Below are 16342 nucleotides of genomic sequence, written 5' to 3'. Positions count from 1 at the left end.
GGCAGCGGCTGGTGAGTTCTGACGTTCAGCTCGACTTGGACCTGACTAGGGCACCGGCAGCCTGACTGGCCCCTTTGCGCATATGAGAAAGAGGCAGCTCTCGGGGTTTCAGAGCCCCTCGCCCCCAAGCCAAGCCCCCTGGTACAGGACCCACCCTGCAAGTGGTGCACAGCCGCCTCCCCTCGCTGCCTGCACACCAGGGATGGCAGGCCGGGTCTTGATCCCCTGACCAGGGATCGAACCTGTGCCCCCTGCAGTGGAAGCGCGGTGTCCTAAACACTGGACCTCCACCAAAGTCCTGGGAAGACAGCTTGCAGTGCCGCCCAGGCCTCGGGCCAGACCCACAGATGCATCGGCAGCATTCCCCCAAAGCCTTTCGGGCACACCTGCCTGGCCCCTGGCCCCTTGCAGGGTGGGCCTGTGCCTGGCCCCCTGCACACGCCCCCCAGGCCTTCCCCCACAGCAGGTCCCTGGGCCTTGTCACCCCCGCCTTCCCCGCTCGTGAGCGTCAAGCCAGGCCCATCCACAGAAGCCGGCCAAGGACCATCTGGGGCCGGGGAGGGGCCCTCAAGCCTGCGTTGACTCAGACCCCATTTCTGCTCCCAGCCTTACTGACCTTCCTCCCTGGGGTTCACAGGAACCCAGGGAGGCAGGTGGACCACGCGGTGCCAGGACCCTCACTTGACAGAAATGGAAAGAGATGAGCAGAGAGGGGGGTGTCCAAGGCTGAGACGCTCCCCAAGAACCGAGGTCCACTTGGGGAGGTCCCTCGCAGGCCCCTTGGCTCACGTGAGCCGCTGCCTGCAGGGCCCAGCCTACCCTGACCCACTGTGGTGCCTGCCTGTGCCCAGGGGCTGCTGGTCCTGCCCAAAGACACCGGGGGAGGAGGCAGAGAGGCGTCTGGACTGCTCTGCGCCTGGGGGTCCCCCTCCAGCCTGCGCATGGCTGGCACCAAGTTTGGGGGCCTCCCAGGAAGGGGGAAGGCAGAGAAGCACCCTCTTCATGGAGTCTGTGAGGAGGGCTGCGTCCACGGGGAAGACGCCAGGAAGCCCACAGGCCGCCCTCCGAGGCCCCTACGCTTCCCACCGGCCAACATCCTGGAGGAAGGAATCAGGGCCCAGGTGAGTCATCTGATCACAAGGCCGCCTCCCAGCTGACTCAGGGGGACAGTCCGCATGGGCCCTTCCACCGGCACCAGCTCAGGGCCTGAGTCAAGGATTCCAGGGGGTGGGCAGTCTGCCTGGGAAGCCCTGGCCCACTTGTGAATCACTAGCCATCTTGTCTCCGAGCTCCCCTCTGAGCCCCGGCTGGGGGGTGGGAGGCAGGCAAGGCACTCACCTTCGCTGGGCTGGGCGGGAGGTCAGCGGGCTGACCACCACCCCCGCCCCCAGGCACTCCCATCTGACTGACAAACAGCTGCTGTAATCAATCACAATAATTATTCAAGCGGCTTCCGTGTTCTGACACTGAACTTCAGCTCTGTACAGGCCTTTGGGCTGGACCCAGTGGGAGCCCCGTGGAGAAGGCGTGTGTGTGTCTGTAAACAGCAGTGGTGTTGATAAGCCTTGGGGCGGTGTGAGCTGTCTCACGTGTACTCTGGGGGCTCAGAGCCCAGACCCCACCGGGAGGGAATGAACGAGCATCCCACCGGCAGCCAGCCGGCCCTCCCGGCAAACAGCGCCTCTTGGTGTCCAAACTGTGCTGGCCCTCCCCCCATTGGATGCCCACGAAGCCAGGGATGAAGGTGTGCCTCCCATGGCCAGTAACTCAACCCCACCTTCGCTTCTGGAATTCGGTAGAGCTGGAGGAAGGTCTTCTCCTAGATGTCTGGGCCTCCCTGCACCCAGGGTCCCCAGAGGTGCCCGGCACTCCGCTTGGCAGAGTGGGCCCCGGCCCCCCCACCCCTGTGGCACACCTCCATTTACCCAGGGGCCTCTCACCTGCCCCCAGCCCGGTCCCTGGGGCAGGTCCCCATGGTCTGCTTTCCTGGCTTTGTCCCCATGCCGGCTGGGCAGGGACTTCCTGCTGGAGAATTCCCGGATCCTCCCGGGAGGCCCCACGATAGGCCTGGGAACTCAAGAGGAAGGGAAGTCAGGGCCTGCAGGCCTCGTGGCCCCCAGGTCCTTCCCTCCCCGGGTCAGGTGCATCAGACCTGCTGTCTTCCAGCTCAGATGGAGCCTGGGGCTCTGCAGCTGGGGTGGCCTGGGGCCTGTGGGCCCCGACGAGAACGAGACGGAGACCCTGGGTACACTGGGCTTGTTCCCGGTGCAGGACGAGGGGCGGGCTCCGCAGACAGACAGCCAAGGAGCCCAATGCCAACTGAGTTTTATTAGTAACGTGCTGGGCCTGACTTTGACGAGCGGGAGCAGTCTGCCGGGCAGGCCCACCCTGCAGATGCACAGACACGGGTTATCTTGAGACCCCCTTGCCCCCAGGGGCTCCTTGAGGTGCCCTGAGAAGCGGGGCTCCATCCCTCCACACCTGCAGGGACCCCAGGCGGCGCTGGCTTCACTCTGGAGGCCAGTTTCCCATCTCGTCCATCTCCTCCAGAAGCAGGTGCTGGGGGTAACAAGTGGGTGAAAGTTGAGGACTTGGCGTCTTTGGACTCTCCTCTCCCTGTTCAGTGCCCCCCTGAACGTCCCACCTGCACCCCCAGAGGTAAGTACCCCAAGACCACCTTTCTGAAGCTGCCCCCAGGGGCCCACAGCTGGCCCAGGCCCACCAGCCCGGAGCCGCCTCCTTGCGGCCTGAGGGGAGCAGCCCCAGCCGGCCCATGCCCTCCCTCACCTCTGTCCTGGACACCACACCGAGGGGGCTCGGCAACCCCCCCACCCCAGCCCGGGGCGCCGCTTCTGCGGCCTCGGCGCCCCTCCCCCAGGGCCCCAGCATTCCCCAAAGGCCGGGCTCGGCTTCCTTCCCCCTCAGCCTGGTGTCCCTGAGGGCAGACAAGGAGAGAGGGGGTGGTGATGAGGATAGGACCCTCGACACGCCCCCAGCAGGAAGGAAGCTCTTCCGGAGGCTGCCCCGTCCCCCGGTGAGGCGCCAGCCTGCGCTCACCGCCACCACCCAGAAACCCCCTGGTGGGCCCCGGTGTGCTCAGGCTAAACTAGGACTGCGCCGCCCGGGACAGGGCAGGCCAGCTCAGGGGGCGGCCCTGGAGGGGGCAGGGGAGAAAAGGTCCCTTCAGTAGGAAAAGCCCAAAGCAGGGGCCCTACCAGAGCCAGGACTTGTGTGGGTTAGGGTGAGGCTCCCCAGAGCACCCGGGGCACCCGGTGACGTGGCCTAAGGCTCAGGATGGGGGTGGGCAAGGATTCCTGGTATTCGTGACCCTCAAGGGGTGAGTCATAATCCCTGACATTGGAGTGCCCTTTGCAGTTGACCGCATGCCACACACTCAGTTCATCTCATCTTCCAATACCCCCTTTCCAGGTGAGGACACCAAAGCCCATATTCAAAGGCACAGAGCAAGTCAGGCCACAGCAGAGGCTACTACAGACTTCGCTCCTTCCTTTTGTGAACTACACAGACTGTAGGGGGGCAGATGTCCACTGAAGGAAAGGATGAGCTGATGAATGAATGGAAATTAACCCAGAAAGGAAATCGACACATTTTTTTCATCAGCAGATCTATCAGTGCACTCAGAGAAGCCTGGACAGGCCTAACCTTTAAGGCCAGCATCACAGAGGGCGGGCTGGGGGTGGTCCCCATTGTTACCCCTGCCGACTCCCCCGCTGCCTGTGTGTGTTTGTGGGAGGAGGTGTGGATGTGACTGGGAGAGAAGACGGAAAAGAGCGACATTATGCGAATGACAGAGGCGCAGGGAAGCCGTCAAGCCGTCTGATAAACTCCCTCCCCGTGGAGATGAGGAAACTGACCCCAAAGAGGGGGAGGGACTTGCCCAAAACCACAGAGCAAGTGCGTGGCAGTGACACCTTAGCAACGGGCTCTGGGCTAAGTGAGAGCGAGCCGGATGGAGAAGCGTGTGCTTAGGAGGTCGGGGTCCTGCTCTCGGAGCGACCACCACGGAGAAGGACTTATGCCCTTCCTGCCCGGCAGGGGGCGGGGGTGACTGGAGCTTGGGCCCGCAGCCTCTGCAGACCGGAGGTCTCCAGCCCCAGGCTCCAGGTGCCCGCAGGCGGGGCGGGGTGGTGGGTGGGTGGGCGTACCTGGCCGTCCACGACGCCCGCCTCCTCCAGGGTGATCTCTGGCTGGGTCAGCAGCTCCCGGCCGTCGTAGCCGCCCATCTTCCAGAGGCGGGACTCCCGCTGAACAACCAGAAGCTTCTTTAGCTCCGCCTCCACAAAACCTGAGAGCCAGAGAGACGGGCATGGGACAGGCAGGAGGGGGCAGCTGCAACCTGCCTGGGATCTGAGGAAGGTGAAGTGGCCCCAGCTCTCCAAACCTCTCCCTGCCCTGCGTGGCCCCTGGTCACCCCCAGTCGGGCCCCTGGAGCCCGCCGAACTCCACCTCCCCACCGCCCAGCTTGTCCCAGGACGCTCATTGGGCTCCCTGCTCCCATCGTGAATGTGACTCTCTTTACCTGCCTCCCCGGGGACAGCGTTCACTCGAGGGGCTGATATCTGCTCCACCCCGCCCCGCCTCCTCCAGCCACCAAGTTCAGCGTACCAGTCCGGAGTAACCCACACCGCGGGGGTTCAAGCCCCAGCTCTGCCACTGACCAGCGAGGTGATCGTCGACAAATTACTTAACCCCTCTGGGCCCCAGTGATCTCACAGGGAAGCGGAGACTATATAACAGGACCGACCTCAGAGTCAGAATGCAGCATTGCATGAAAAGTGCTTAGGAGGGGGTTTGGCCCATGGTAAGGAAAATGTCAACGGCGACTTTACTGGAGGCTGTCGTTCATTACCACTAAGACATCTGCTCGCCACACCAGGGTGGCGAGGTGGCTGCGATGGGAGAAGGTGGGGGGCCCCCTGGGCACCGTCACAGCAAGTGCACACCTGATGGGGAAACCGGGGGTGCAGGGGGGCGCCACTGAAGGAGCTAGAATTCTGGGCTGGGAAAGGGTGGTGCTCGAGGAGCCACGGTCCGGGTCGTAACCCGCCGCCTACCTCTCAGGCCTCCCCCGCCTCCCGGCCTGGGCCATCATTTTAGGTCCTATGGCTCCCCCTGGTGGTGTTAACTGGTACCGCATCTGAGAGCCGCTCCATCAAAGCGGGGCTGGGGGCGGGGTGAGGGGGTGCGGGCAGCACACCCACCTACTGTGTCCGTTGACCTGAAGGCCTTATGCAGCGGTGACTGGAGGGTGACGGTGCCTGGGACGCAGAGCTTGAGGGCGCTGTCTTCCTCCTCCTCCGCCTCCTCTTCCTCGCCTGGCTCCTCTCGGGGCAGGCCTTCCTTGAGAGGGAACTGGGTGTGACCGCCACCCCGCAGGTGAGGAGGGCGGCCCGAGCCTGGGCCCCCACCCCGACCCCGACCCCCAAGCAGAGAGCAGGACGGGGTGAGACAGGCGCCGCTCTCCCGGGCCCACCCCGCCTCCGCCCGCCTCCACGCGCCGGGGCCCCACGGACCTTGGCCATGGCCCCCTTCTGGAGCCGCTTGTACAAGCCGAGGAGGCGGTTCCAGGGAGCTGCCCCCACCTTGGAGGAGGCCAGCCTTAGGTCACCTGTGGAGGGCAGTGGTCACTGGGGGCCCACAGCAAAGGGTGGAGGCCCAGCCTGAGGAGCACGGGTCCTTCGGGAGGGTAGAGCTAGGGCCAGCTTTCCTTGTGTCCTTTGGCAAACGCCTGCTATGTGCCAGGCACAGTTCTAGGCATTTCACAAAGAGAGAACGTCTCACTTAATCCTTGCTAATGCCCTCTGACAGGGGTGCTATCATGCTCCCATTCTACAGATGGGGAAACTGAGATGCACAAAGGCTGAGCGACTTGCCGCCCTCACACCGCCTGGGCCGAGTGGCACTGGGATCCAGCTCTGCTCAGACTGCCCCGCATCCTCCCCAGCCCGACGCCCCGGCCGTCCCCCGGGGCCTGTGGCCACCGCACTCACCATCAAGCAGACACTCCTCCTCCCTGGAGGCCTCGGGGCTGAACTCCAGTGGCCCCACGGCCCTCGGCACGCATCCCAGCTCCACCGCCAAGGCCTGGGCAGAGTGGCCCCTGACCCCAGAGCACAGTCAGATGGGGGTGGCAGGCAGGGCCCAGGGAGGTGGTGAAGGTCCCAAAGCCCCGCCAAGGCCCTGTGCAGCTCCTCCAACCCCCTGCTCCCCACTGCTCTCTGCTCTGCCCTCTGGGGTCTTCATCAGAGAGGAAGATGATCCCCTCAAAAGTAGGGAGGAGGGGAGGGGCCCAGCAAGGAGCTGGGAAGTGATGGGAGGCCCAACTCACCCCACACGCACCTTTCCTAGCCCCTGGCCTATACTCTTGTCTTTTCGGTGCCCCTATCCACAACCCCTCACTTGCAGGAGGACCCCCGTCTCAGCCTCCCTGTCATCTCCAGGTTCCTCTCCACCTTGATGTGAACGACCATGCCCACCCAGTCCTCTGCCCACCCAAGGAGTCCGTTCCTGATAGTGAAAGTAGCTCAGTCGTGTCCAACTCTGCGGCCCCATGGACTTTACAGTCCATGGAATTCTCCAGGCCCGAATACTAGAGTGGGTAGCCTTTCCCTTCTCCAGGGGATCTTCCCAACCCAGGAATCAGACAGGGGTCTCCTGCCTTGCAGGTGGGTTCTTTAGCAGTTGAGCTACCAGGGAAGCCCCTGGTCTGTCCCCAGTTCGGGTCCTCAAACCTCAGGCCCACGTCCTCCTCCCTCCTGACACCCTGACTCCCCCCAGCTCCTCCATCCCCGGCCCAGCCCCTCACCTTTCTGAGGTGCCCGTATTCCCTGAGGCCTCCCCTGTGGCCGCCTCTTCCCTCTCCTCCAGCTCAGACAGGTGGCCCAGCACCTCCTGGCTTCCTCTGGGCAGGACTGGCTTCATCTCTACGCTCTGAGCCACGACCCTCAGGACCTTTGCGGCTGGGGAGGTCTGGGGCCCTGGGGCCCCCATCTCCAGCCCCGAGGGGCTGGGCCGCGGCAGGGCCCCAGGGCGGGCGCAGGTCAGCCTGGTGGGAGGCCTGGTCTCCCTCCACGCAGCTCGTCCCCAACGGTGACGGTTGGTCATCAAGGGGACGGCGTCCTGCCCCCTCAGGCCCTTCTGCGGGGCCTTGTCTGAGCTCTTCGGGCTGCGCTTGCTGCCCACCAAGCTCCGGAAAAAGCAGAACATGGAGGAGCGGCCCAAAATTCGGGGTCGAGGGCCTGAAGCAGGGGCCTCCATCCTGAGAGGGTCCCTGACTCGGAGGGGCCGCAGCAGCCACCACAGGACCAACTGCTTAACAACGGAAGGGGGTTTTCAAATTGAAAACCTCCAGTTGGAAACTTCCAGGAGTTCTAGAAGGCGGGGGCGGGGGGGGCATTCGTTGGGAGCAGAGTGGGCAGGGGTTTGACAAGGCCTGGGGAGCCAGCTGGGGTGGGGGCTTGGAGGGGGTTGGGGAGGCCCCAGGAGACAGTGGCGGGGCAGGCAGAGCAGTCCCGAGGAACCCTAGCTCTGAGGATGGGGTCCAGGGCAGCCCAGGGCTCTCTCCTCCCCGCCTGTCCTTCCCCTGCGGCCCTGCCGTCCTTGGGATCCACTCATTCCCCGCAGCCGGTGGTGGCTGTCCTCCCCCTTCCCTCCCTTCTCAGCGTCCAGCTGGCGCGCCCCCCCCCACCCCGTGCCCTCCTTCCTGCGTGCCTGCCCGTCACACTCAGGGTGACGTCACATTTCCCCTGTGGAGACCACCAAGGTAGGCGCCTGGCGCAGAGTCTTAACTGCACACTGAATCTCAGTATTATTCCCGGAGACCTGATTATAAACCCATCTCAGTGACCTCGGGAGAGGTTCCTTAAGCCAGTCCAGCCTCAGTTTGTTCCCCTGTAAGATGGGTGTGGCCCGCTGCACCAACTTCCCAGGGTTGTTCCAAAGTGCTCTTATTTATTTATTTTTATATTTATTCATTTGGCTTCACTGTGTCTGAATTCAGCACGTGAACTCTTAGTTGCTGCATGTGGGCTCTAGTTCCCTGACCAGGGATCGAACCCAGACCTCCCTGAGTTGGGAGGACAGAGTCTTAGCCACTGGACCACCAGGGAAGTCCCTCCAAAGGGCTTTTAAAGTGCCTGGCACACAGTGGGTGGGGTTCAAGGAACCTCCCCATCCTGGCTGTTTTACTGACACTGAGGGAAGGGAGCAGGGGACAGACCAAGAAGGAGGACCAGGAATCAGGGTGGGGGAAAAGCCTTGGGGGAGGAGAAGGGAGGCCGCTTTCTCCTGCGGAGCCCAGACCCGCCTCAGGCCACGGGCTGTGGCTTCGCATCCGGCGGCCACTAAGCTACTTCCTCTAGAGGGAGCTGATGGGAGCCGGGAGCCGCTGGCGCCTCTATGATCGCCGCAGCCCCGCGGGTCCCTAGGGCCGCTCTGGGACCGGCAGAGGCTGCACTCCAGACACCGGGGATCCACTGACACCCCTTCCTGGAAGCCAGGCCTGGGGACCCAACCCTGGGAGCAGTCCCTGGCCCCAGGATCTCTGGCCTCCGCCCTGCTGGGCCATCCCGGGCCTGGGTCAGGGCCCGGGGAGGTAAGCCGGGACAGTCCTGCCCATGCCCCCCTCCCTGGGCAGCCCCAGGCCCGGGGTGAGGCAGGGAGCCCCTGGGGAGCCCGCTGGGGAGGGGGATGCCGCGAAGCTTGCCCGGGCAGCTCCACCAGCCCCCAAAGGTGGCCCAATCCAGCCGGGGCTCCCTCGGGCTGCCCCTCAGGTGGCGTCCCCTCTTGCCCTGGCCCTGGCTGCCCGAGAATCGCGTGCCAAAGAGCCAGGTTCTTTAGCAGTCTGGGGGATGGGAGTGGAGGTCAGAGTCAAGGTCAAGGGCGGCGGGAGATCTTTCAGAGTGCTTCCTGCTGCCCCGGGAGTCCTAAGACCAGGTCAGGATCTGCCCCCTTCCCCCCAACTCCAGCAGTATCCTGGGCCTGGCAAACCCAAAAGGTGGGGCACAGCGGACTCTCCCCACCAGGAAGTCAGGCCACTTGGATGGGGGCAGAGGAAGTCCCGGGTCGGCTCAGGCCTCTGGCCCTGGGGCGAGTTCCAAGGCTCCACGTTATCCCCAGCGGTGAGCCCCAGGGGTAGTGGGAAAGGGAGTCGAGGTGCAGTTAGCATCCTTCAGCCCTGATGATGTCCTGGGGGGCACCGCGTTTGGGTACCAAGGGAGGGAGAAAGGCGCCTTGTTTGGGAAGCAGTTTCTAGGATGCGGGGTGCCAAGCAAAGTTCTGTCTTAAGCAGGCGGGGGACCGCGGGCCGCAGGAGGGGCTAGTCCCTTCTCCCTGTCCCTGCCCCTTTGACAGTGAAGGGTGGGGCGCACAGGTGGACCCTCCCCACCCTTCTCCTGAGGCCCTTTGGAAAATGGCCCCAGGCCTGAGGGGGGAGGGTATACGGTCCACAGGCCCTCCCAGGGAGGAGGGGGTACACCGGCCCTCCCTGGTAGGAGAGGGCGGCATGTGTGTTGGGCCCGGGCTGGGCCCTCCCGAGTGACGGGAAGAGGGGGGCTTCCCACCTGGGTGATGGAGGCAGCTTTGGGGCGCGGGGCAATGAGGAGCGTGCAAACTGAAAGTGAAACAGCTTATGTCCAGGAAATACTTGTGCTGCCCAGGGTTCACTGAGCCGCCAGGGGCTGTGGTCAGAACCCGGCAAAGGGGGAAACCGGGGGCCGGAGACAGGAGGGCGAGGGGTACACGTGGCTTCCTCAGCCACCTGCTAGGCAGGCGGGGCAAGGGCAGAGACCGACACCGGCAGGGAAGGCGGCCCTGCAAAGGAGCCGCTCTGAGGTTCCACAGACTGGGAAGCAAGTCTGACATGAGCGCTGAGGAGAGAATGGACACGTGTGGAAATTCAGATCGCCCTGATGGCTTGACTAGCCCCGCGGCCTGGGGCCTTCCTTGTGCCTCAGTTTTCCCACCTGTGCAGTGGGCATGACGGTGCCCACCCTGCCTCCTCCCGCACGTGTAAGGAGGACACCACAGGCGCTCGCGAGATGTGTGTGGCTAACAGGCCGGAGTTGGAGAACAGGTGTGCTCTGACTAGCCGGTGGGGGGAGTGGGACCTTCGGGGACGGCCTTCAGGGTCACTGGCTGGAAGGTGGCGAGTCTGTGGTGAGCATGGACTGGATAGGGTGCAGGGGGCCCCAGCAGCAGCGGAAGGAAACCCCGCCTCTGAAACTCGCCTCCCCAGCCCAGAGTGGGGTAAGACGTGACGAGACAGCCGCTTGGCCACCACTGTGGCCTCCCCGCCCCAGGGCCTGGGCTGGTCCCCGGTTGGGGGAGTCTTGGCTGCCTGGCCTTCCTCAGCCCCAGTCTTCCTTGAAGAGCCGCCAGTGAAGTGATAAGTTCTTGGGTCAGTGGGTCTTTCCAGAGGGGGCCCTCTGCACCTCCACGGACCGCTGGAGCCCCTGGTCCCATCTCTGCTTTCCTATCTGCCCCCAACAGTCTGACACTCCTCTTCTCCCCAGGACCTGAGGAATGGCTTCCGGACAAGGCCCGGGTCCCCCCGGGCAGGGCTGCGGCGAGCCTGACCCCTCCTCCACCTCGGGTAAGGGTCTGTCTGCCCCCTCACCCACCCCATAGCCACCGGGGCCAGCTGGGAGGTTGGCGAGAGCAGACCCGGATGGTCCCAAGGGCCCACCTCAGTTTACCCGCCTTTCGCAAAGGGGAAAAGCACCTCCCCACCCAGTGCAGGCGGCCAGCCGGCTCAGCAGCCGGGGTGCAGGCCAGACCCAGCCCTGGGAGCGGCGGGGGGAAGGACGCGTAGGGCCTGAGGAGGCCACCCTGCCCTCCCCGGGCAGCCAGCGATGGGCGAGCAGCAGGGAAGGCGTGGGCGCGGCTGTCTTATCCCAGCTGGGGAAATAAGGAAGTGAGGCGGTTTATCACCTGGTCAGGGCCGCCCAACGTGGAGACGGGCTGTTAGACTCTGGGGAGGAAGGAAGAGAGTGCCCTCTCCCAAGGGGACCACCCCAAAGGCCGGCAGCTCCGCCGCCCAGCACAGGCTGCTTCCTGGCCTGAGCATCCCAGGCCGCTCACTATATCCCAGTGTGACTTTCCTGGGCTGCAACTTCAAACTCTGTTTCCCACGGTCCCTAAGCCAAGCCAAAGGGCTGGGTGCCTTGGACACTAAACATCAGAGACCCAAACGCCTGGGAGTCCATCCTGGCCACACTGCTCACTCCAGCCGCATGACCTCGCGCACGTGACGCTAACACCATGCCTCAGTTTCCCCATCTGTAAACAGGGCGGTCGCCTCCTCCATAATGCTGCTTTGAGAAGACAGCTCTACTCAGAGTCAGCCCTAGGTGTCACCTGAGGGCTAGAGGAGGGACAGGTGTGTCCCCCGGCAGAGGGAACCCTCCTCCCCAAAGCACTTCCTCCCTGACTCCCAGCTTTGGTCCCCAGAGGAGCAGGTGGCCCGGGACACGGAGGAGGTCTTCCGCAGCTACGTCTTTTACCGCCATCAGCAGGAACAGGAGGCTGAGGGGGCGGCTGCGCCTACTGACCCAGAGATGGCCACCTTGCACCCAGAACCCAGCAGGTGAGCTGCGGCCCCTGGGCCCACGGGGACATGCTGAGAGAAGCGGAGGCTCACGCAGGGTCGCCGTGTCGGTTCTGGGAGCGGAGCAAGCTGGCAGGGGCTTCTCCCGCTGCTGCCCTTTTGCGTTCGGGTCACCACTCCCATCCCAGAACCGGCACCCTTTTCAGCACAGCCTGGCCCTTGTGCCCGGGCCAGCCCTCGTGTCTGAGAACACGGTCAGGACTTCCCAGGAGGGGTGCCCCAGGCCAGGGCATCTCGGGCAGGCAGCAGCGGTTTGCTGCCAGCCCGGGCCCTAACTCACTGGCCGCCTCCCGCTCCTCCAGCACCATGGGGCAGGTGGGCCGCCAGCTCGCCATCATCGGGGACGACATCAACCGGCGCTACGACTCGGAATTCCAGGCCATGCTGCAGCACCTGCAGCCGACGGCAGAAAACGCCTACGAGTACTTCACCAAGATCGCGTCCAGGTAGCCCCGGCCACCGCCCCTCCACGGCGCTGTCCCCGCTGCGCCAGGCTCTGCCTGTGAGACGGGAGACAAGCTTCTCTGCTGGTGTCGGGAGATGTGTTTTCTGTCCCCGCCTCTGCTGTTAACTCACGCGTGGCCTCGGGCCCCTGTCTTTCTCTTTCTAAGCCCAGGCTCCTCATCTTTGTACACAAGGGCACAGCCTTCACGAGCCCTGACACCAACATGAGCTGGTAGATCAGGACTGTGGGGGGGCGGCCCACAGTGGGGTTGTCCCCGGAGCTCCCCAGCACTGCTGGGACACAGCTCTCGTTCTGATTTGGAACCACATTTCACACCAAAGATGGTTGCTGAACCTGGCTTCAGCCCACCGGGTCCTGAAGATGACTGATGCTGTGATCTGGCCCCAAGAGACCAGCAGCCTGGGCGAATCCTAGCTTCGCCATTTACCGGCTTTGTGGCACATCCTAGCCTTCAGTTTCCTGGTCCGTAAACTAGGGGAAATACGCTTAGGACCGCGTGCACACTTAGAGGTGTTAGCCGTTGTCACCATCTGGGTTAAAGAAGTCAGCCTTAGGGCAGATTCGAGGCTGAGGGTGAAGGCAGGAGCAGGAGATGGAATCAGCACTCAGAGCTGAATGCCCTGCCTGTGTCCTTAGAGGTCACCGCCCACTCTGCTGTGATTCCAAGACTGTCCTAACCTCCTCTTCTGTCCTTTTCTCTCTGCTGTCCCGGGCTGCCAGGCCAGCAGCAGCGCCCACAGGTAATCTCCCCGCTGCCTCCACCAGCCCGCTTTGCCCTCCAGGCTCTGTGAGCCTTTGCGCCCCCAGCATGGGGCCACAGCCCAAGCAGCAGCGCCCCACTCATCTGCCGTCTGAGCTTTCTCCTTTCACAGGGATGCGGGCTCTTCCCAGATCGAAGCCAGGCTGGGACAGCCTCTGCCCACCCCCAGTTCACGGCTAAGCCATTTTTGCTTTCCAGCAGGGAGGGGATGGGGGTGGGGGGTCCAAAGGGATGGGAGGGGGAAGGAAGACGAAGGGCCCCCCGGGGGTCTCCAGTGACGGCATCTCCCCTACCTGCAGCTTGTTTGAGAGCGGCATCAACTGGGGCCGCGTGGTGGCTCTGCTGGGCTTCGGCTACCGCCTGGCCCTCTACGTCTACCAGCGCGGCCTGACCGGCTTCCTGGGCCAGGTGACCCGCTTTGTGGCCGACTTCATGCTGCGTCGCTGCATCGCCAGGTGGATCGCGCAGAGGGGTGGCTGGGTGAGTGCCTGAGCATTGGTCACCCCGTCCCTGCTGCTGGAGCCGCCCCACCCCGGGCCCCGGGAGCCACCAGCCCTCACCAGCCACCTCCACCCATGACCCCTCTGTCTCTCCTGGCAGGTGGCAGCTCTGGACTTGGGGAACGGCCCCATCAGGAACGTAGTCATAGTTCTGGCTGTGGTTTTGTTGGGCCAGTTTGTGGTACGAAGATTCTTCAAGTCATGACTCCTGGAGGGGCCCTTTGGGGTCCTGAGACCCCTGTGTGAACTTTGGCCCCAGCTTCTCCCCTCACCTCCTCTCCAGCAGGGGTGTCCCCCTGCCCCCCATTAAGAGCACAGAAGCTTTAGTAAGTGGGCACTCCAGCTTTGGAGGGCCCCTGTCCAGGGGCATCCATCAGATTGCTGGGTGCTCCAACATTGCATGGTGCTAACGGGCCCCCTCTCGGAGGGGGGCGGTGGCCTTTCCCTTAGCTCTCTGGGACCCCCTCAGCCCTGTCTGCTGGGTGCTGGGGAGACTGATAACTTGGGGAAGCAAGAGGCTGGGAACCACTTCTTCCAAGTCGTCATTAACGGTTTTAGCTTTTTATAATGCCCTTAGAAGGGCACCCCTCCTTCCCACCAGTCTGCCCAAAGCCAGGACATCTGGGCTGTGGGGGTTAGTAGCCCTACCCTTCCCCAGAATTCAGCAGTTCTGGAAGGTTGAGCTTGAAAGCTGGGCCTGGAGCCCAGACCTGGCCCTTCCTGAGCATCACGTTCCCTGGGAACAGGACTGGGGCGGGGGGGGCAGGGGACAAGGTCCCCGCAGCCCCCGCTCCCACCCCCCCCCAGCCCATACTGACTTTGGAGGTGGACTCTCAGGGATTCGGGGTGGGGTGGGGTGCAGACCAGAGCTCCTGAGGGCCTCTGTCCCCCCACGTGTTACCACTTGCTCCCACCCGTCACTACAAGCAGCTCGCCACACCCCCCCCCACTCCAGGTGAGGAAGGGAGGGGTCTCAGGTGAGCGCACTGCCCGGGCCCCCACCTCGCCTGGACTACAGGGTTTAGGACTGCGGTTTGTATTATCAGGGAAAGGGGCAGGGAGTGCATCATAAGTTTCTGAGTGAGAGAAGGGCTAGAAACACCACTAGGAACCCCAGGGCTGGGGCCCTCCCTTCTGGCCTGGGCACAGTGTAATCTGGGGGTGTGCACAGGGGAACTGTGAATACTTGAACTCTGCCCCAACCTCTACCCTCCGCACCCCACACCTGCCTGAGCCCCTCCTGATGGTGGGGTTAAGTGTCTCGTCTATCTTGCACAGCTGAGGGATTCAGAGGTCAGGGGAAAGGAGTTCTTGATTAAACCAAATGCAGGGAGGGGACGCAGAGGGAGCCGGCTGGCCACCTCCCACCCTCTGAGTGTATCTGAAAATAAACTGCAACCCCCACTCAGACTTGATCCCTTTTGTCGTCTCCACTGTTCTTCTCTTCATCAGGCTGACCAGGGGAACCTGAGCGCGAGTGACTTTCACCTGGTTTTTACTGACGGGTCTCCTCTGGAGCCTCCAAAACGCTGTGGAGGTCTGGGTGTGTTTCTCCAGCCCTCTAGAAGGCCTTGGCCCCTCCCCACTCGCTACCCCCTTCTCCAGGAACTTTCCTCATTTCTTGGGGTTCCAGGCGAGTTTCCCATTCCCACAGGAAGTCAGGGGTCCCCAAACTGCTAGGCTCGGGGTGCAGAGTTGGTGGAGCAGCTGCCCTTGCCTGGGGACCCCCACAGGGCTGGTCTGAACTCTCCCAGGGGCCACCACCCACACTTCGCTCCACCTGGGACGCAGCGTCCCGGCTCCCTCTTCGCCATGTCCCCCACAGCTCACACGCACACAAGGCTTTTCATTCTAGGAGTTCTCTGCTGCATGGGAGTCCCTATGGGGAGGCAGCCAGGGGTGATAAAAATAACAAGCACGGAGGCGTTTAAATGTTCCAAAACCGACAAAATCTTTCCAGTCCCGGGCACCCTGGTCTGTTTTCTGACACCTTTCCAAAAGTGGTCACACGCAAGCCCTAAAGGACTCTTAAGGCTTCTCTTTCACTTCCCCGAGGGCATCTTGCCAATCCCCTGGGCCCGCCGACTTGGTCTTCACAGAGCCCACGTCCTGCTTGCAGTCGTTGAGAGTGGACCCCTGCGAGCTGTGGGGGCTGGAAGGGTGGTGGTGACAAGGCCCCTTGCAATTTCCTGCAGGAAAAGCTCGTAGACAGTTTTTATGGAACACACTCTGCGGAGCTTTATGCTGAGAATTTATCATACGTGCCCAACAATCAGCAGGTATAGCTGTGGCGGGGAGGGTTGTTAAACTCCCATTTTACAGATAAGGAAACTGAGGTGCCTGCCCAGAGTCACCGGGTAGAAAGGGTGGGGACCTGGCACTGGCCACCAGGACACTGGCTCGAGGCTTCACGTGGAGGCCGGAGGAGTGGGGGCCGGGGCCGTTGGTCTCGAGCACAGGTCAGCCACGGGGCGAGGTGGGGAGGGAGGGATCGCCTACCCGCCGTGCGGGTGGGAACCATGCGACCGCTCTGAGAACTCTGGGAGGCGAGCGGACTGCCCGGATCAAACATGGCCGCCGCCGCCTCGGGCGCGCAAGCGTGCCCCCCTTATGGGCGGGGCCTCGAGGCGCACCGCCCACCCAATCCCGGCGGAAAGCTGGACTAAGGGTGGGCGGTGGCGGCGGCTGCGTGGTTTCCAGTCTCTCCTGAAAGGCCTGGGGAGCAGCCCCCAAAAGGTTTAGGCCTGTGCCTAGGGTTCCACTCCACCCCGCATTCTATCAAGATGAAGTTGCCCAAAGAGAAATATAAATACATTCTTAGGGGGGATTCTGGGGGTACAGGGAGCAGATGGGCTTTGCAGGTATTAAGGAAGTTAAGTTCTTCCCAAGATTTGTGGTTCTTCTGAAAGTGTTGCTTCGTCTCCTCCGGAGAGGTCTAGACTCCTCAGTCTGTGGTACCACCGAGATGAGGCAGTGCAGCCTGCCCGCGG

At 63.2% G+C, this 16342-nt stretch overlaps 2 protein-coding genes across 4 annotated transcripts; one reads left to right on the top strand and one right to left on the bottom strand.

The window, feature by feature from the left end:
• Positions 1 to 2308: 2308 nt before the first annotated feature.
• Positions 2309 to 7321, bottom strand: LOC122696943 (gametogenetin-binding protein 1-like). Its single transcript, XM_043907184.1, has 6 exons — positions 6827 to 7321; positions 6012 to 6121; positions 5535 to 5629; positions 5223 to 5373; positions 4167 to 4306; positions 2309 to 2559 (listed from the first exon to the last, which is right to left on the bottom strand). Exons 1-6 carry the CDS (start codon positions 7276 to 7278, stop codon positions 2509 to 2511), a joined length of 999 nt encoding a protein of 332 aa, XP_043763119.1. The 5' UTR covers positions 7279 to 7321; the 3' UTR covers positions 2309 to 2508.
• A 1018-nt stretch (positions 7322 to 8339) lies between these two features.
• On the top strand, positions 8340 to 14767 carry BAK1 (BCL2 antagonist/killer 1). 3 transcript variants are annotated; one of them, XM_043907190.1, is made up of 6 exons: positions 8340 to 8614; positions 10533 to 10612; positions 11470 to 11605; positions 11929 to 12072; positions 13152 to 13332; positions 13453 to 14767. In XM_043907190.1, the coding sequence occupies exons 2-6, from the start codon at positions 10543 to 10545 to the stop codon at positions 13555 to 13557; spliced, it is 636 nt and encodes a 211-aa protein (XP_043763125.1). In that variant the 5' UTR covers positions 8340 to 8614; positions 10533 to 10542; the 3' UTR covers positions 13558 to 14767. The 3 variants fall into 3 exon arrangements, with proteins under 3 accessions (XP_043763125.1, XP_043763127.1, XP_043763126.1); XM_043907192.1 differs by lacking the exon at positions 8340 to 8614 and adding an exon at positions 8937 to 8955; XM_043907191.1 differs by lacking the exon at positions 8340 to 8614 and adding an exon at positions 9072 to 9140.
• The last annotated feature ends 1575 nt before the right edge of the window (positions 14768 to 16342 follow it).

Source organism: Cervus elaphus, chromosome 7, assembly GCF_910594005.1.
Source record: "Cervus elaphus chromosome 7, mCerEla1.1, whole genome shotgun sequence".
NCBI lineage: Eukaryota > Metazoa > Chordata > Mammalia > Artiodactyla > Cervidae > Cervus > Cervus elaphus.
The sequence above is the reverse complement of the archived record's forward strand: the minus strand, read 5'-3'. Positions and strand labels throughout refer to the sequence as shown.